At 49.7% G+C, this 20,727-nt stretch overlaps 1 protein-coding gene across 6 annotated transcripts in view; it reads left to right on the forward strand.

Annotated features, from left to right (window-relative positions):
• CSGALNACT1 (chondroitin sulfate N-acetylgalactosaminyltransferase 1) overlaps nucleotides 1-20,727 on the forward strand; it is a 337,323-nt gene that overhangs the window by 278,752 nt on the left and 37,844 nt on the right. For all 6 annotated transcript variants that reach the window (XM_052661378.1, XM_052661379.1, XM_052661380.1 and 3 more), the window contains one exon: nucleotides 10,944-11,160. In XM_052661378.1, the coding sequence (XP_052517338.1) occupies nucleotides 10,944-11,160 (217 nt within the window). The remainder of the gene's footprint in view (nucleotides 1-10,943; nucleotides 11,161-20,727) is intronic.

Genomic DNA, 20,727 nt, shown 5'->3' on the forward strand with positions numbered 1-20,727 from the left:
CCAGCCTGGCTGAACCACCTCAGCTTTGCCACACACGACAAGCTGGTTTTGTTTGTGCAGTATCTTTGCCGTCGCTGCCATCTTTCCATGGAATGTTCTGATTTTGCAGTCCTGGCACACGCCCACTCGGTCTCCAGTCCCGCTGGAATGTCGTCTGTCAGCCTGTCCACACCCTCAGCAGGTGGACGGTCCCTCCTTTCTGCTCCCTGCACCGCGGGGAACGCTTAGGTGCTTAGCGTGCTGTGTGTGTCTGTCTTGCCTTCCTCTCTAGAATGTGAATTCTGAGAGCGTGGTCATTTTTTATCATATGCCTCTTCATATCTCTGATGGAGAACACAATCCATGGTGAATGATAGCCGCAGGGAAAATCAATAAGGATAAAAATAACCTTGTCAGGTAACTGTGAATGGCGTGTGGCTGGCCAGGCACCTGGTGAGCCCAGCGCCCTGCTGCCCTGGGATCACAACGTGCCTTTGTGTGTGTGCGCGCGCGTGCGTGCTAAGTCACTAAGTCATGTCTGACTCTGCGACCCCATGATGTAGCCCTCCAGGTTCCTCTGTCCATAGGATTCTCCAGGCAAGAACACTGGAGTGGGCTGCCATGCTGTCCTCCAGGGGACTTTTCCTACCCAGGGATCCAGCCCGCCTCTCCTGTGTCTCCTGTATTGGTAGGCGGGTTCTTCACTGCCAGCACCATCAGAAAGCCCTAACATGCCTTTGCTTCCCACTTTAATTACCCAGTCGCCTTCCTGGAGCTGATACATAGTTTTGTGGGGAAAATATGGCTCTGAAAAGAAAATCGACTGTTAGTACTGGTGATGAAGTTGGGAGGAGCCCTCAGTAAGTGAGGTTTTCAGAAATTCCTGATAGATTAAGAACCAAGTGTTGAGTTTGTCGGCACAGATGTACAGCATGAACAAATGCAGTGAATAGGAGTAAAAAGATGACCTGTGAATTATTTCAGCAAGGACTTCAGTGCAGCCATGTATCACCACATGAGAAATGTTTAAGAAAGTTAAACCTGAGTCAGGACGTACCCGGAAGCGGCTGTGAGCTGATGTGCTGAGATGCAGGAGAAAAGAGGTGTCTGCAGGGCCCCCTGTAACCTGGCGGAGGAGGCAAGCGGGAAGCCTTTTTACTCTTTTTATGGGGAGAATTCTTTACATTGTAGGTATCTGAGCACTTGGGGACTTGGCTGCAGTCTTTCACAAATATTAAACATCTGCTGCTTCCCCTTAGAAAATAGAGCTGATGGCGGAGGGCACCATGGTGATGTCTTGTCGCCCTGTGTGCCTGGGAGTAAGACATCCCACCTAAGCGGACTTCTCGGGATAACGGCAGCACCGGGAGAGTCAGCAGTTACGTTGGGGAGTAAAATCCTACGCAGGAGTGTCAGCCTCTCCTTCTGAACAGACTAAGGAGGATATGCTTCTATAGGGTTGTGTTCACAGGCAGGTTACAGGGTAGAGGGTGTTTTTTTTTTTTCTTTGTATTATCCCAGACATTTCCGAGAGATTAAAAAATAATAACAACATACAACTGTCCCCCCTCCCCCGCTGCCGTCAGGACGGGGCCTGTCATTACTGACTACCGTCAGCATTTCTGCCTGTGACATTTTTTCTTTCCACATATACTCTTTTATTTTCCCCAGAAACATGTATTTTTAAATTTTTATCCATTTATTTTGTTGTTGTTGAATTGGTAAGTTGTATCCAATTCTTTTGTGACCCCGTGGACTGTAGCCCACCAGATGTCTCTGTCCATGGGATTTCCCAGGCAAGAAAACTAGAGTGAGTTGCCCATTTCCTTCTCCAGGGGATCTTCCTGACCCAGGGATTGAACCTATGTCTCCTGCGTTGGCAGGTGGATTCTTTGCCACTGAGCCACCAGGCAAGCCTGATTATTAATTTATGTCTGCGCTGGGTCTTTGCTGCTGAGCGCTGGCATTCTCTGATTGCAGCAAGCAGGGGCCATTCTTGAACGGCAATAATGAGGGCTTCTCAATGCAGTGCCTTCTCTTGTCGAGGACGGGCGCGCAGTCTTCAGTGATTGTGGCTCCTGGGTTTCGTTGCTCCGCGGCACATGGGATCTTCCCAGACCAGAGACTGGACCCGTGTCTCCTGCATTGGCAGGCGGATTCTTAACTACTGGACCGCCAGGGAGATCCTGAAAGTTGCTTTTTTTTTCCTTTTCGTGAAAACCTTCTCCTTCAAAATTTACTACTTGTAATGTGTGGTAGGCTCTGAATTCAGGTAATTGTTAATTAACAGCTGTTACAGTTGTGGGTAAAAGAAAGGGTTAAAGCTCTGGGGCAGGTGGAGGGGAGGTAAGGCTTATCGAGGGTATCGGAGCTGCCGGCTGTGGTTTTCACCGCAGACGTGATGTTGTTCCTCTGATCGCTGGTGTTCCTGCTCCTGCTTCTTCCCCTGCTCCGAGGGCGCGGCGCTGGGTGTGGAAGGGGCCCCGAGGGAGGAGACAGCTGCCCTGGGCCTCAGTCTGCCCGTCTGTAGGAGGAGGCCGTGGACTGGACCATCCCCGGGCGCACGTCATGTGTCAGGAGAGCAGCTCCACACGGAGGGGCTCAAGCTCTCAGGCCCTTGTGTCCGGAGAAGCAAAAGAGAGAGAGAGAGGACTTTGGATTGAGAGTGTCTCAGACTCTTCCTGGGGGGGACGGTCCAGTTTAGAAGGGTGACGGGTGAGGGTTGGGGGGGCCACTGGGGACCTGTGTCTTGAGGAAGTGCCTGGCCTTTTCATGGGACAGCGGTTTTGTTGTTCAGCTGCTCAGTTGCGTCCAACCCTTTATGACCCCACGGACTGCAGTACGCCAGGCTCCTCTGTCCTTCACCATCTCCCCACATTTGCTCAAACTCATGTCCATTGAGTCAATGATGCCATCCAACCGTCACATCCTCTGTCGTCCCCTTCTCCTACCCTCAATTATAACCTTTTTTTTGGGGGGGGGGGGGCTGCATTGCATGGCTTATGGGATCCTAGTTCCCCGACCAGGGATCGAACCCAAGTCCTCGGCAGAGAGTGTAGAATCCTAACCCCTGGACTGCCAGTGGAGGTCCCCATTTGACCCGCTTGTAGGTGTACTGTTCATTGGCATTAAGTTCACTCACATTGTGTGTAACCGCCATCCCCTCCCATTGCTAGAGCTTTCTCATCGCATTAGACCGAAACCCTGCCCCCAGTGACCACTGACCCCCGGCCCCTGGTGCCCACCAGCCTGCTTCTTGCCTCTGACTCTGGCTCCTCTAGAGACAGCGTGCGAGTGGGATCACACAGCAGTCGTCCTTTTCTGTCTGACCGACTTCACTTAGCACGTTCTCAGCTCCCCCATGCTGCAGCATGTCTCTGAGTGTTATTCCTTGTTAAGGCTGAGTAGTATTCCACCGTGTGTATGGACCGCACTTTGTCCATCCATTCATCTGCTGGTGGAGGTTTGAGTTGCCTCCGCTTTGGCTGCTGTGAAAATGTGGGTTCCAGCCCCTGCTCAGGCCTCTGTTTTTGGCTCCTTTGGGTACACACCCAGAAGTGGGATTGCTGGAACATATTATATAATTCTGTGTTTAACCTCTGAGGGCAACTGCCAGGCTCTTCACAGCTGCACTGCTTCACATTCCCACCAGTTTCTCCAGGAGAAAGAGAGGTTGTCTGTGCTCGATATAAATCTGATTTCACATGAGGTGGGGCAGGACCTACCCTCAAGTCTTTCGGAGTTTGGGGTGGGTGAGGGAGGGTTTGGGGCTTCCCTGGTGGCTCAGTTGGTAAAGAATCTGCCTGCAGTGCAGGAGACCCCAGTTCCATTGCTGGGTCAGGAAGACTCTCTGGAGCAGGGATAGGCTACCCACTCCAGTATATTCTTGGGCTTCCCTGGTGGCTCAGCTGGTAAAGAATCCGCCTGGAATGCAGGAGACCTGGGTTTGATCCCTAGGTTGGAAAGATCCCCTGGAGAAGGGAAAGGCTGCCTACTCCAGTAGTCTGGCCTGGAGAATTCCATGGACTGTATAATCCGTGGGGTTGCAAAGAGTCGGACATGACTGAGCGACTTTCACTGAGAGGGAGGGTTTGGAGGCCTGGCGTTATGTAGTCCTGGGACTTGGGGCCATGGGAAGCCGGGGGCCTTCTTAGCTAGGGCAGAGCAGAAGCAGGGTGGTGCTGTGGGAAGCTAAGGGCCCAAGGTACTTGCAGGATGGACCTGGACATGGGCCAGGGGTGTCAGAGGTCCGGAGGGATCCAGCTGGAGGGTCTGGGCTCCACGCAGCAAGGTAGGAAGGGCAGGAGTGAAAGTGGAGACGTTTCTGAACTCAGCAGTGCACTGCTGGCCGCCATGCCCACTCAGACTGAGTGAGCGCCAGGAGGAGGGGGCGGGCGTGTGGCAGGAAGGGACCTTTGGCGTTGTGACTTCTGAGGCCCCAAGGGGAGGACTGGTCGGGGTCTCACCCATCTGGTGAGCTCCTCGCCTACTGAAGGAGCAGACGTGTGTGCCGCACACCTGGGAGCTGCACCCTGGACTCCTGGAGGTGCCCCCACCTTGTCAGCGGTCCTGGGGCCTGTCCCCCCGGAAGGACGAGAGGATGAACACGAGTCTGCCTACACCGGGAGCAGAAACACCAAACTCAAAGTCAGCTCAGCTCCTGTGGGTGGAGAGAGGGAAAAGGTGCTAGACTGAGCTCTCAGCCAGCTCCGGTCCTTATTTTGATCTGTAATTTTGCAGAGTGTTTAAGAGCGATCCTGCCCTATAAAACATGACTAGTGATGGCCTCCTGCGGCCGAGCTGCTTTGTGTTTGCTACTGTGCACGCAGCTCATTGGCTGAAAACCCAGTCCTGCCCCAGAGACCTTTAGCTCCTTTCCCTCTGAGAGAGGATCTTTGGCGTTTCCACCGCTGAAGGCTTTTCCGGGAGGCACGGGGTTGTTGAAGGTGTGGGGTGTGCTTGTTAGGTGCTGTCCTTTTGTCATGAGGGTGCAGGAGGGTGGGGGAGTGCCTCTGCGGGGTGTGGTAGACCCAGGGCTGGGATTTGGTGGACCCAGGCTGCAAGAGAGTTTTAAGTGATTATTTAAGATAGACGGGATTAGGGGATCTAGAATCGGATTTATAAGACAGAATGAATTTAATTAGAGTATGTGTAAATAGGCTAAACCATGTAAATAACCAAGCCATGCCTGCGGGGCAACTGGAGAGGTCTGACAGAGCATGGTCCACTGGAGAAGGGAATGGCAAGCCACTTCAGTATCCTTGCCTTGAGAACCCCATGAACAGTATGAAAAGGCAAAATGATAGGATACCAAAAGAGGAACTCCCCAGGTCTTTAGGTGCCCAATATGCCACTGGAGATCAGTGGAGAAATAACTCCAGAAAGAATGAAGGGATGGAGCCAAAGCAAAAACAATACCCAGCTGTGGATGTGACTGGTGATAGAAGCAAGATCTGATGCTGTAAAGAGCAATATTGCATAGGAACCTGGAATGTCAGGTCCATGAATCAAGGCAAATTGGAAGTGGTCAAACGAGATGGCAAGGGTGAACGTCGACATTCTAGGAATCAGCGAACTAAAATGGACTGGAATGGGTGAATTTAACTCAGATGACCATTATATCTACTACTGCGGACAGGAAACCCTCAGAAGAAATGGAGTGGCCATCATGGTCAACAAAAGAGTCCGAAATGCAGTACTTGGATGCAACCTCAAAAATGACAGAATGATCTCTGTTCGTCTCCAAGGCAAACCATTCAATATCACAGTTATCCAAGTCTATGCCCCAACCAGTAATGCTGAAGAAGCTGAAGTTGAACGGTTTTATGAAGACCTACAAGACCTTTTAGAACTAACACCCAAAAAAGATGTCTTTTTCATTATAGGGGACTGGAATGCAAAAATAGGAAGTCAAGAAACACCTGGAGTAACAGGCAAATTTGGCCTTGGAATGCAGAATGAAGCAGGGCAAAGACTAATAGAGTTTTGCCAAGAAAATGCACTGGTCATAGCAAACACCCTCTTCCAACAACACAAGAGAAGACTCTACACATGGACATCACCAGATGGTCAACACCAAAATCAGATTGATTATATTCTCTGCAGCCAAAGGTGGAGAAGCTCTATACAGTCAACAAAAACAAGACCAGGAGCTGACTGTGGCTCAGATCATGAACTCCTTATTGCCAAATTCAGACTTAAATTGAAGAAAGTAGGGAAAACCACTAGACCATTCAGGTATGATCTAAATCAAATCACTTATGATTATACAGTGGAAGTGAGAAATTGATTTAAGGGCCTAGATCTGATATATAGAGTGCCTGATGAACTATGGAATGAGGTTCGTGACATTGTACAGGAGACAGGGATCAAGACCATCCCCATGGAAAAGAAATGCAAAAAAGCAAAATGGCTTTCTGGGGAGGCCTTACAAATAGCTGTGAAGAGAAGAGAGGTGAAAAGCAAAGGAGAAAAGGAAAGATATAAGCATCTGAATGCAGAGTTCCAAAGAATAGCAAGAAGAGATAAGAAAGCCTTCCTCAGCGATCAATGCAAAGAAATAGAGGAAAAGAACAGAATGGGAAAGACTAGAGATCTCTTCAAGAAAATTAGAGATACCAAGGGAACATTTCATGCAAAGGTGGGCTTGATAAAGGACAGAAATGGTCTGGACCTAACAGAAGCAGAAGATATTAAGAAGAGGTGGCAAGAATACACAGAAGAACTGTACAAAAAAGATCTTCATGACTCGGATAATCACGATGATGTGATCACTAATCTAGAGCCAGACATCTTGGAAAGTGAAGTCAAGTGGGCCTTAGAAAGCATCACTACGAACAAAGCTAGTGGAGGTGATGGAATTCCAGTTGAGCCCTTTCAAATCCTGAAAGATGATGCTGTTAAAGTGCTGCACTCAATATGCCAGCAAATTTGGAAAACTCAGCAGTGACCACATGACTGGAAAAGGTCAGTTTTCATTCCAATTCCAAAGAAAGGCAATGCCAAAGAGTGCTCAAACTACTGCACAATTGCACTCATCTCACATGCTAGTAAAGTAATGCTCAAAATTCTCCAAGCCAGGCTTCAGCAATACGTGAACCGTGAACTCCCTGATGTTCAAGCTGGTTTTAGAAAAGGCAGAGGAACCAGAGATCAAATTGCCAACATCTGCTGGATCATCGAAAAGGCAAGAGAGTTCCAGAAAAACATCTATTTCTGTTTTATTGACTATGCCAAAGCCTTTGACTGTGTGGATCACAATAAACTGTGGAAAATTCTGAAAGAGATGGGAATACCAGACCACCTGACCTGCCTCTTGAGAAATCTGTATGCAGGTCAGGAAGCAACAGTTAGAACTGGACATGGAAAAACAGACTGGTTCCAAATAGGAAAAGGAGTACGTCAAGGTTGTATATTGTCACCCTGCTTATTTAACTGATATGCAGAGTACATCATGAGAAACGCTGGACTCGAAGAAACACAAGCTGGAATCAAGATTGCCGGGAGAAATATCAGTAACCTCAGATATGCAGATGACACCACCCTTATGGCAGAAAGTGAAGAAGCGCTAAAAAGCCTCTTGATGAAAGTGAAAGAGGAGAGTGAAAAAGTTGGCTTAAAGCTCAACATTCAGAAAACGAAGATCATGGCATCCGGTCCCATCACTTCATGGGAAATAGATGGGGAAACAGTGGAAACAGTGTCAGACTTTATTTTGGGGGGCTCCAGAATCACTGCAGATGGTGATTGCAGCCATGAAATTAAAAGATGCTTACTCCTTGGAAGAAAAGCTATGACCAACTTATATAGTATAGTCAGAAGCAGAGACATTACTTTGCCGACTAAGGTCCATCTAGTCAAGGCTATGGTTTTTCCTGTGGTTATGTATGGATGTGAGAGTTGGACTGTGAAGAAGGCTGAGTGCCAAAGAATTGATGCTTTTGAACTGTGGTGTTGGAGAAGACTCTTGAGAGTCCCTTGGACTGCAAGGAGATCCAACCAGTCCATTCTGAAAGAGATCAACCCTGGGATTTCTTTGGAAGGAATGATGCTAAAGCTGAAACTCCAGTACTTTGGCCACCTCATGCGAAGAGTTGACTCATTGGAAAAGACTCTGATGCTGGGAGGGATTGGGGGCAGGAGGAGCAGGGGACGACAGAGGATGAGATGGCCGGATGGCATCACGGACTCGATGGACGTGAGTCTGAGTGAACTCCGGGAGATGGTGATGAACAGGGAGGCCTGGCATGCTGCAATTCATGGGGTTGCAAAGAGTCGGACACGACTGAGCGACTGAACTGAACTGAAAGAGGCTAAAGAGTGAATGTAGTAGCTGTTTCAAGGCACAGATGTGGGTGGTGCCAGGAGCGCAGCTGGAGTTGCGGGTGAGCGTGGCCTGGGGCACTGATGGCCTGGGGTGGCGGTGGGGTGGGGAGTGCTTCTGGGAACCAGGACCTCAGCCCCGCCTGATCCCTGGAGGTGCTGGCCCTGCTGCCCAAAGGCTTGGTTGTAGGAATCATTAATGATAAGAAATGCTGCATTCTCTAGAAAGAAAGAAAGCAAGTAAGTAAGTGAAGTCGCTCAGTCGAGCCTGACTCTTTGCGATCCCATGGACAGTAGCCTGTACCAAGCTCCTCTGTCCATGGGATTTTCAAGGCAAGAGTACTGGAGTGGGTTGCCATTTCCTTCTCCAGGGGATCTTCCCGACCCAGGGATCGAACCCAGGTCTTTCACATTGTAGACAGACGCTTTACCCTCTGAGCCACCAGGTTCTTTATAGTTAGATGCCTACCTCTTAAAAGAAGCCTGTACCAGTACCTTCTGTGGATTTAGATTGTTAAAAGATAATGATTCTGACCCCGGTTTAGATTTTTAAAAGTTAATGATTCTGACCCGGGTTCGGAGAAAGAGGATGACTCTGTTTGGAGAAACCTTGTTATCTGCAGGTTCAGTTCTGTAGCAGCCTTGCCTGGGGGTGGCTTGCTGGGTCACAGGTCTGTCTGCACTCAGTGGAGATACAGTTAGACCGCTGACCCCTTCCTGACTCAGTCCCACCTCCTCCGGGCCCTGGGAACTTGGCTTCCCACGGCTCCATGCTGTGGCGGAGGGAGGCGCTTGTGTGCTCTGCAAGGACCAGTTGCCCGAGAGCATGAACAGGCTTTACAGGGAATCACTTCATGTTTTCAGAGACCTCCTTCGAGCCTCCTGAGCGTTGTCTCCCTTCTCCCACAAGTGGTCCCTGCAGGGAGGCTGGATTCTGCCCCAGTGAGAGCTCTGCAGACCTCTCGGCCTCCCGAGCCTGCACCAGGAGCCCCGGGGGCTTCAGGAGGGGTCCCTGCCCCGTGCATCCTCAAAGCCTGCACTCAGCTCCTGAGTCCCCGTGCCCCCGGGGGAGAAGCACCTGGATGAGTCGTGGCCCTGGGCTCCTCTCTGTGGCTCCAGAGGGAGATGAAAGAGGCCGCCCCGCAGTCTAGGTGGAAGGCAAAGAACAGAGACGCTGTGCAGCAGACCTGCAGTCCCCACAAAAGTGAGGGGGTGAGGACAGGAGGAGGGGTCCTGAGAGGCCTGGAGATGGGTGACCCCCGGCGGATGCCTGTGTTCCCCATTCCCGCCTTGTAGATGCTCTGCCCAGGGCTGAGTCCCGGCCAGAGAGGGACTCAGAGGGAGGAATGGGAGGGGGAAGGGCTGCCCTGGTGGCTCAGCTGGTAAAGAATCCGCCTGCAGTGCGGGAGACCTTGGTTCAATCCCTGGGTCGGGAAGTTCCCCTGGAGAAGGGATCGGCTTCACACTCCAGTATTCTTGGGCTTCCCTGATGGGTCAGATGGTAAAGAATCCATCGCAATGCGGGACATCTGGGTTCAGTCCCTGGGTCGTGAAGATCCCCTGGAGAAGGGCATGGCAACCCACTCCAGCATTCTTGCCTGGAGCATCCCATGGACAGAGGAGCCTGGCAGGCTACAATCTCTGGGGTCATAAAGAGTCAGACATGACTGAACGGCTAAGCACAGCACAACACACAGGGGAAGGAAGGATGAGGAGGAGAAAACCCAGTAAATCGCAGAGAAGAGGAGGAAGCCTGTCTGGTGTTTCATCAGATTTGATTGTTTTTTTTTCTGATGGTAGGAAAATACCCATGAGCCCAGTGACCCTGAGGAGGTGTGGAATTGAGGCACCAAGGGATGAAGGGTTCACTCACAAAGTGGGGATGTTTTATGTGGTGAGGCCCAGGAGCCCCACCCCACGGTTGAGCGGAGATGTTGGGACCTGTGGTCACCGCAGCGAGGGATACGGTGGAGTCTGAGTGACAGCGGTACTCGGAGGGCCCATTGTGGCCCCAGTAGGCTGGCCCTGCCACGCTGGCTGTGCTGCTTCTGCAGGTGAAGTTACATAAGATGGGTGCCTACCCCTGAGCTGGTCCCACAGGCTTCATCTACTTCAGTGCTTCCAGAAGCATCCACGGGGCCACGTGACCCACATGATGGCCCTAGTGCCCCGCATAGATCGTTATGGTCACTTCTTCTGAAATGGCTGTTGTTTCTAAGAGATAATTTTATCACACTTGTTAGTAGGTATAATATTAAAGTGTTTAATCATATGGCAGAAAATGTAGATAAATAGCAAAAAAGAAAAACCATAACCCCGACTAACATCACAGCTGATCTTATTTGGCATATTTCTTCACAGTCCTTTAAGACCCCTGAGTAAGTATAAATGCAGTTTTCTGTCCAACGTTGCACATTTTTTTGGTCGTGGTTTTTCTAGAGTCATTAACTGTGATTTTTAAATTGACGGTATTTTCATTTTGGGGGGGATTTGAGTGGAAGCATTTTGCCTTTTCTAATAATTATTAGACGTGGAGATTGAATCTGAATTGTAAACAGAAACGTCCTGTGCTAGCTCCCGGCGGTACGCGCCACTCGGCAGCTGAGTTAGTTCTCAGAGCTCTCCCTCGTGTCTGTTCACAGGGATCTACCGCACAGAGAGGGATAAAGGCACATTGTACGAGCTCACGTTCCGAGGGGACCACAAGCACGAGTTCAGACGCCTGGTCTTGTTCCGGCCATTCGGCCCCATCATGAAGGTGAAGAAGGAGCAGCTAAACACGGCCAGCACGCTCGTCAACGTCATCGTGCCGCTGGCCAGGAGGGTGGACAAGTTCCGGCAGTTCATGCAGAACTTCAGGTTTGTGTGACTCGCGGGTGGCTCCTGCCCGCCCGGCACGCGGGCCCCTTTCTCTCCCTGCTCGGCTCTGTTTTCTTCCTGTGAAGTTGATCGTTATATTTGCCTTTCCCTGGAGCAATTAGACGCGACTTCCCTGGTGGCTCAGACAGTAAAACGTCTGCCTGCAATGCGGGAGACCTGGGTTCAACCCCTGGGTGGGGACGATCCCTTGGAGAAGGAAATGGCAACCCATTCCAGTATTCTTGCCTGGAAAATTCCATGGACAGAGGAGCCTGGTGGGCTGCAGTCCATGGCGTCGCAAAGAGTCGGACACAACTGTGAGACTTCACTTTCTTCTTTCTTTCTGGTGGCACAGTGGTAAAGAATCCGCCTGCCAGTACAGGAGACGACAAAGAACTGGGTTCCATCCCTGGGTCAGGAAGATCCCTGGGAGCAGGAAATGGCAACCCACTACAGTAATTCTTGCCTGGAAAGTTGCCTGGATAGAGGAGCCTGGCGGGCTACCATCCACGGGGTGACAAAGAGTCGGACAATGAGCACTCAGAGCAATTGGAAAGCGGGTAGATTTCCCTTCGGAAGTGCGGGTCAGGAGGGCTGGGTTTTCCTCGGGGTCTGCAGAGACGGCCGGACACCTGGGGGTTCTGTTCTGACTGCAGTGGCTCAGGGTAGGGGCCACGGGTGGACTGGGCCCTCTTCCAGGCCCCAAAGACCTCCGCCCTCGTGCCCGTGGACCTGTGCGTCCGGCTGCAGCCTGGCTTCCGTTCCTGCCCCGCTCCAGCAGTGGCTGGAATGCTCTCAGCAGAGTCTTTTATTTTAACCCGTGTCTCCTCAGAGGTTACGTGTAGAATCATGCTGAGAAGTATCATTTTTGTAGATACTTGAGAAGACTTAAACGGGTTTTTGTTCGGATGCAGTGGTAGTTTTCATATGTGTCTTCAAGCTCCTGACTTGTAAGTGCCGTGTCGAATCTTACACACTTGTTGGCGACACTCAGGCTGCTTGAGGTCAGTCAGCAGCTAGCTTGGCCAGCTTATCTTAAAGATAGAAAGTCGTATGTGTCTAATGATACATCTTGGAATATCAAGCTTATTTTTCATCTTTTATCACTAAATGCACATTAAAGTCACTCGGTCATGTCCGACTCTTTGTGACCCCATGGACTATACAGAATACTAGAGTGAGTAGCCTTTCCCTTCTCCAGGGGATCTTCCTAACCCAAGGATCGAACCCAGGTCTCCTGCATTGCAGGCGGATTCTTTGCCAGTTGAGCCACAAAGGAAGCCCATGAATACTGGGGTGTGGGTAACCTATCCCTTCTCCAGCAGATCTTCCCAACCCAGAGATCGAACCCGGGTCTCCTGCATTGCAGGCGGATTCTTTGCCAGTTGAGCCACAAAGGAAGCCCATGAATACTGGGGTGTGGGTAACCTATCCCTTCTCCAGCAGATCTTCCCAACCCAGAGATCGAACCCGGGTCTCCTGCATTGCAGGCAGATTCTTTACCAACTGAGCTATCAGGGATTAAAAGCCAGTAATGCTCAATATAAGGGTGTGGTTGATACTTGTCCACATTCTGGGTCGTGAGCATAGTTGAAGAGAAACCCTCCTCAATTCCCTGGCCGGGTTTCAGAGATGGGAGTAAACAAAGCCCGTCACTGTGTGCTGGATCCCGGGAAGTCCAGCACTTGTGTGCCAAGATCCCTTGCTGTCTTGTAACCTCAGTCTGAATGTATCCCTCAAGCAGAGGTGACAGCTCCTGTCGAGATGGCCCTCCCGTCGAGATGGGCTCATTCCAGCTCCCGGAACCTTCCCCACTGGCATGTCCAGGCCTAGAGATGGGAACGCCTCTGCAGGCACCGGGAGGCCTGCTGCTCTCATCCCTGTGTCCTGCCTACACCCCGTCATTAAGCTTTGTAAAGTGAAAGTGAAGTCGCTCAGTCGTGTCTGACTCTTGCAACCCCATGGACTGTAGCCCGCCCAACTCCTGTGTCCATGGGATTCTCCAGGCAAGAGTACTGGAGTGGGATGTCATGCCCTTCTCCAGGGGATCTTCCTGACCCAGGGATCGAACCCCGGTCTCTTGCACTGCAAGCAGATTCTTTACTATCTGAGTCACCAGGGAATAGGCTGAGCTTTGTAAATGGGTCCTTAATAAATTTTCTCCAACTTGAAAGAGTAACGCTTTTCTAGCTAAATGTTAAGAGTACAATCCAGGAGTCTCTGGGGGTCTGACCGTCCCTTCATTCAGAATCCCGCGGTGGCGCTCCTGAACACCCGGTTCTGTGCGCAGAGTGTGTGTCAGATAACTGCCCGAACCCGGGGTGGGCCGGCTGTGTACTCAGTGTCTACCAGGTGTGGACCAGGCACTGCCTGTGCCCCAGGGCAGGCTGCCGCTCTGGAGAGGAAGCTGGCGGTCGTTTGGACCTGAAGTCGTCTCCACGTAATTTCTGCCCAGGGCTCTGGTTCTGGGCTCCTTCTGTCTTCTCCGGATCAGGAGCTGCCTTCAACCGTGCTGTCCAAAGGGGCTGACTGGGCTGAGCTCCCCTTTCCTCCTCTGCAGAACATGCTGGGGCACACCCCTTGCCTGTCAGCAATGCCCCTCTGGCTCCAGCCCTGAAGTGGCTGGTGCTCGGCTCCCTTCAGCCTCCCCGGGTGCACCCATGTCCCTCTCTGCCTTCTCTTCGGACCGGCCCAGTGCGCTGGTGGAAGCATACATGCTGAGGGGGGCTGACCCGGCGGTGGGCACCAGGCCGGAAGGGAAGGCCAGCCATTGCTCCCGAGGCCGGTGTGCCCACTCCCAGGACAAGTTTACAGTGAGATCCATGGGCCAGGAAGCTCTCTGGAGCTTGCAGGGCCCTGACAGCACCCAGGCCTCTCCCTGGTGAACTGGACTCGAGAGGCGGTGCTCACCCTGGAGGGCTGTCTGCTCGGGATCTGGCCGAGCCCTCCCTGCAGGGCCCCGAGCCTGGGAGAGCAGAATTCTCCTGGGCTTCCCCAGTTCAGTTACTGCCTTGGTGTCATGAGGATGGCCGATAATTAACAGGAGGAGTAACACTGGAAGGGAAATATTGTTGAAAAAGGTAATGAGTACCTAGTACCTTAATGAGTCTCCAAAGTGGAGGTAGTGAAATGAAAATTAATTCTAGTTAAAGCTTTAAAAACAAAAATTCAAGGCCCCTTTCTCTTGCCTGGCACTGTCCCCTTCCCTGTTGTCACACATGGGCAGTGGGGTCCTTGGGGACTGGGGGGGCCCTTGTGTGCACCAGACCCTTGACCAGACTGCAGGGGATGAGAGGAGCCTGGCTTCACGCAGAGAGGAGTGTAGTCACACAGTTAGAAGTAGAGGCCAGGAAAGCAGGAAGAGAAAGACTTCCTCAACGGAGGGCGCTTGAGCAGAGCTGACAGCAGAGTCTGAGCATGCTGAGGTCTCTGAAAAGTTGGGCTGAGATGGGATACTTAAACCTGTGCTCAGACACTCAGTCGTGTCCAACTCTTTGTGACCCTGTGGACTGTAGCCCGCCAGGCTCCTCTGTCCATGGGACCCTCCAGGCAAGAATACTGGAGTGGGTTGCCATTTCCTCCTCCAGGGGATCTTCCAGACCCAGGGATCAAACCCAGGTCTCTTACGTTTCCTCCACTGGCAGGCAGATTCTTTCCTCCAGCACCACTTGGGAAGCCTAAAACCTTCTTGTCCTTGTTGTTCAGTCGCTTAGTCGTGTCCTGAGACTCCATGGACTGCAGCGCGCCAGGCTTCCCCATCCTTCACTGTCTCAAGGAGTTTGCTCAGACTCATGTCCATTGAGCTGATGATGCCATCCAACCATCTCATCCTCTGTCATCTCCTTCTCCTCCTGCCTTTGAGCATCGGGATCTTTTCTATCGAATCGGGTCTTCACATCAGGTGGCGAAAGTATTGGAGCTTCAGCTTCAGCATCGGCCCTTCCAATGAATATTCAGGGTTGATTTCCTTTAGCCCCAATACCTGGGGCTATTTAATTTCGAGTCAGAACTTGGTGAAGGTGACATTTCAAGTTGTCCAGCAGGAAATGGATCGATCATGCAGTACATGGCTTTAGCACAACTGATCAAACAGTAGAAAAAATTTCATTCTGACTTCTCACCAAAAGCCAAAGTAAACTCTGGTCAAGTAAATATTTAAATGCAATTAAAATGATCCTAAGAGTATTGGGAGAAAATACAAGCTGATGTTTATTCAGTGTTCGGTGTTGTCTGTGTGAAGCCACTTCCATCCAGATGTGGAAACTGTTACTACTGATTCTGAACCATTCTGGTTGCCATGGAAAGTGGAACCGAGTGATCTTTTTTCTTCTTTTGGGTTCTGTCTGTCTTAAGACATTTTTATTTCGTTCTGGAAGTGTTTATACCATTGCCCTATTTTTTATGCTTTGTTTAAAAATTCAATGGAAGTTTTTTTTCTTTTTTTCTTTTTTTTGCTTTTATAATTTAAACCTGACTTTTACATTTGTGAAAGTGATACATGGCTATAATGAGATGTTTACATGGTAGAACACAACCAGGAATAAGTTATTTAAAAACTCATGTTTGGCCCTGCTTCCCTAAATTAACCATTTTAAACATTAATTAAACATTCTTGGCACCTTTCTTTGCACGTCTACAGATAGAAAAATAACACATTTGAAATGTCATTCAGTATGAGATGTGCTCTATGTTCTATTTTTAATGAGAGAATTAAGCTTTTCCTCACTTAAACCTATAGCCATGAAATTAAAAGGCGCTTACTCCTTGGAAGGAAAGTTATGACCAACCTAGATAGCATATTGAAAAGCAGAGACATTACTTTGCCAACAACGGTCCATCTAGTCAAGGCTATGGTTTTTCCAGTGGTCATGTATGGATGTGAGACTTGGATTGTGAAGAAAGCTAAGTGCTGAAGAATTGATGCTTTTGAACTGTGGTGTTGGAGAAGACTCTTGAGAGTCCCTTGGACTGCAAGGAGATCCAACCAGTCCATCCTAAATGAGATCAGTCCTTAGTGTTCATTGGAGGGACTGATGCTAAAGCTGAAACTCCAATACTTTGGCCACCTCATGCAAAGAGTTGACTCATTGGAAAAGACCCTGATGCTGGGAGGGATTGGGGGCAGGAAGAGAAGGGGACGACAGGGGATAAGATGGCTGGATGGCATCACCAACTCGATGGATGTGAGTTTGAGTGAATTCCGGGAGTTGGTGAAGGACAGGGAGGTCTGGTGTGCTGCGATTCATGGGGTCGCAAAGAGTCGGACACGACTGAGCGACTGAACTGAACTGAAACTTATAGAAAAGAATCTGCATTATGACAGAAGGAATTACTGCTCTTTGAGAAAATGTTTCTGTGCTATAAGAGATATTAGTTCCTGGGGCTTCCCTGGTCATCCAGTGGATTAAGAATCTGCCTGCCAATGCAACGGACATGGGTTCGATCCTTGGTCTGGGAAAATCTGCTATGGAGCAGCTAAGCCCGTGTACCACACCTACTTGCCCTGCGCACCCCAGAGCCCATGTTCCAAAACAAGAGAGGCCTCCACGATGAGAGGCTCATGCCCCAGAACTAGAGAGTAGCCCCCGCTTGCCGCAACTGGAGAGAGCCTACAGGCAGCAGTGAAGACCCAGCACATCCAAAAATCTAAGAGAGAGAGAGATACTAGTTCTGTCTAATTAGAGGTCTGATTACAGATGGCTCTGAAGGTAAAACGTGTTTTACGAAGCTGAGCAGACTGAAATCTGCCGGAGTCCAGCCCCCGCAGGATCCAGGGGAACCTAAAGGAAAAACGGCGTCGGCGGATGATTTAGAGAGAGATAAGGAAAGAATATTGTAGATACGAAAATAGAGGAGAGAAAGAGGCTGATATTCCTTGGTTTACATAGGAAGCCAATAAAACTTCGAGACAAGAAGTTCGCCCTGTTCACAGAGGCCACAGGTGCCTTCTTGGTCTCCCGAGGGAGCGAAGACGCAGAACATCTTCTCATTCAGGTCTTAGAAACCCGGGCAGAGAAGTGAACGCAGGGAGCCTCTATGCTCCAAGGGATCAGCCTGAAAAAAAGTAAGAGAGAAAGAGAAAAAAGAAAAACACGGGGTGACCAAGCTTTTTCAAGCGAGGCCCAATAGCTTTATTATTAAAAGGTACTTTTATACCTTGTCTTATACATAGAGGGAAATGAAAGATGCAAAGTCATACAGAGTCAGCCCAAACATTACATCTGTTTTGTCTTTATCAAAACCAGGATTATTTTTGCAAACCTTTTCCAAAAACAATATTGTGTACATTATCTTTTGGCCTTGGAGGCCTGTGAACATTTTATGACCCTCTTTTGATAAAGGCTTTTCAACCAGAAAACTTATTTTCCCCTTGAAATGTTTTTTCTTATATTTCTAATCTATGTCAGCCTCAAAAAGTATTAAACAGAGTTACATTTTCAGGAAGCAAAGGTGTAGTGAGTTACAAGAAAGAACCAATTAGCTCAAAAGTCTGATGTGGTTAATTTCAAGGCTACATTTGTTTTTCTTACTTTCCAACTGTGTTAACTAATACACTCCCAGGTGCACAGTGGATAAGAGATATGGGAACTTAGCAACAAGCATTGGCCCAATAATGAAATCCTATGCCTAGCACTACTCTAATAACTTTTAACTCTTTACAAGGCTCTATGTTTTAGGCTTTCCATGCCTCTCACAGTTGGGAGGATGTAAATAATCATATGCGTAGCTGCAAGAGTCTGGATATACCTGCCAAGCAAGCTATAATGCTAACAGAGGGGTTTTGATTGGAAATATTCCTCTCATGTCCAGGAGACTTATTAGCTATAGCCCTAAGTTAATTTTTTCCAGAGAAATGTGGTCAGGGTTAGCTCCCTGTTAATGTCAGAGGAGTTGGTGAAAGTCATGAAATAGTAAAACAGACAGATTTTGGTTTGGGGGCAGATGCTCGAGAATGCCTAGGGAGCCCGTTGAGTCCTGAAGCCTTGCTTAACAGTTCTCTTCCACATGACCTTGTCACGGGTGGGATCTCCCGTGGTGGCTCCCGGCAGAAATCATCATGTATCTCTACCCCATATATTAATGTTAGGCTAGATCAACCGAAAAATCCCGGTAAGAAGAAGAGAGGAGCACGGTTATGTTTCCTCCCTCTTCAGGGCCCATCTCCCATGTCTCAGCTGCCTGTTATTTTTACCTCAGTGGGGTTTGCAGCCCTGACAGTCTGTCGTAACCACGGCTCCTGTGCGTCAGTGGATTTAGGGCCTTCATCAGCAGTGCGCTGACAGTGATGCCTTCATTCCTGAGGTTTAGGGTGTCTGGATTTCATGGTCAAGGTGTCTCTTCAAGAAGGGTCCTGAGTGCCTGAGAACAGAAAGCCTGCTTGTCATCTGCACAGTTTAAGGGTGCTGTGGCTGGGCTTAACGCTCTTGGACGCGTTTCCTTTCCTCGGGAGGTTGTGGAGGTTCTTCTGCATATGACGACGCCGTGGAGAAGTGTGAGGCCTGCTTTGCTTTGTCTTTCCTGAAGTTGGCGGAAGAATGCCTGCCTTCATTGTGAGTCGTGGTCCCTTAACCAGGATGCGTCTCAGTCTTGTTTTCCTGTCTCCTGTAATTCCGTTTCCTTGTCTGTGGAAGATTGTTGCTGAACCCTGAAAGATGCCGGGCTTCTTGGCCTCCGGAGGAGAAGGATTCAATCCAGGGCCAGAGACAAGGCTTGATCACTCAGCTTTGGGGTAATAAAGTTCTATTAAAGCATAAAAGAGATAGAGAAAGCTTCTGGCACAGACATCAGAAGGGGGCAGAAAGAGTGCGCCCCTTGCTAGTGTTAGCAATAGTTATATACTTTCCAATTAGTTATTACAATGAATTAAAAGAATGTCTGGAGGTTTGCAAAGATCTTACTAGACCTACTCCCACAATCCACATTTCAAGATAACAGGATTAGCCAGCAGGCCCTCAGGAAGGAGAAACTGTCCTCAAGCAGGATACATGCCTGCTATATAATCCTTAGCACAGAGTCCAAACCCAGTTGCTAGTTGTGTAATCATCAGTTCCGGGCTTAAAGATAAAAACGTTTTATGTGACTAAGACTAAGGAATGTAGAGAGAGAAAAAAAAAAAGTTTGTCCTTTTCTTCCTTCTTGAGAATTCCAGACCCCTATCTCCACTTTGAGAGCCCTAGACCCCTTTCTCCTCCTTGGGGACCCTGGACTTCTTATCAGTCTGCCTAGGAATTGACGCTCTCATTTGTTGTAGTGGATTCTTTCATTTCAGGGAGCTTTTTTGGTGTTCTAATTGCTGCTTTGTTACTGATTTCTCTGTTTCTCGGACCTACTTATGGATTTTGTAGGTTTTCTCAGTGTATTCGCTGCCCTCTAATTTTTAATGCTTTCGTCTATAATCTGCTTTCACACAAGCCTTTCCTTTATATGAGGAATTTGATTTTCAGATGGAAAGCCTCGTTTCCCTCAGCCTCGGTGGCTAATGGAAAGGTAGCTGCCATTTGTTGGGTGAGACAAAATTTTCCTAGCGTGAGACCCTCAGGGCCTTTATTGAAGAGGCCGTGAACAGGAGATGGGGGATGTTCCTGGACTGACCAGAAGTGATGCGGCTGAAGCTCCAGGGCTGTCCCCGGCCTCAGTGGGAATGACACCAGCGTGTACCCTGAGGAGACGTATGGACCGCTGCGGTCAGGTGCGCTGGGGCCGCCCGCCGGCCTGTGTGCTCTGGCACCCCACTGTTGCTATGGAGATGAGACGGCTCATCACTCCAGCAGGTGCCTCCTCTCTTGCTGTCCGGGGGCCCTGGTCCCTGGAGGAACCTCACAGGGTCCACGAGCTGTTTCCCCTCCCATGAAGGCCCCGGGTGCCTCCACTCCCAGGACATCTTCAGCCTGGCCCAGAGCAGAGGGGGTGAACCCAGGAGAACTTGCTTCAGATTCAGTTCCCTTTGCCTAGTGGTGTGTTGGCTTAAACCGACCTCCCCCTCCTTTTGAAAAATCACCTCATTCTGCCTTCTTAGAGACTCTTCTTGCATTTGCTTTCCGGCTTCTCGGTTCCCTTGGCGTCTGGCTTACCCGTTGTTAAGCGCGTCTGTCTCGTCGTGTAGTTTGTTTGTAGTTGCAAGTTGGCTCGACTTTTATTTTGACACCTTCCAGCTGGACTGAGAACCCTTCCCCATGTTGCTCTGAGCCTTCTCAGACTTTGCTGGTTATTTTTGTTTAATGTTCCCCTGTTTCCCTTCCTCCAGCTCTTCTCTCATCCCTCCCAAGGCATTTATGACATTCAAACATAGTATCAGGGACACCTTTTACTTGAATTTCCTGCAGCACTTTAAAAAATCCTCTTCCTGCTTAACACCGTTAAGATGTTTCTGGATATTTCTGGCTCTTTAGAAACCAGTGACTGTGGACTCTGAGACGGAGGTGGGGCTGCAGCGTGGGCTGTACTGGGTGGGCAGGGGACCAGCCCAACCCTGCCGTGTATGCGCTGTGCCAGGCTGCCCACGGGGGCCTCCATCCGGGAGGCCCTTTGTCGTCTTTGTGTTCCTGGAAGGAAAGCTTGCATAGCTCA

This window comes from Budorcas taxicolor, chromosome 24 (assembly GCF_023091745.1).
Source record: "Budorcas taxicolor isolate Tak-1 chromosome 24, Takin1.1, whole genome shotgun sequence".
Taxonomy (NCBI): domain Eukaryota; kingdom Metazoa; phylum Chordata; class Mammalia; order Artiodactyla; family Bovidae; genus Budorcas; species Budorcas taxicolor.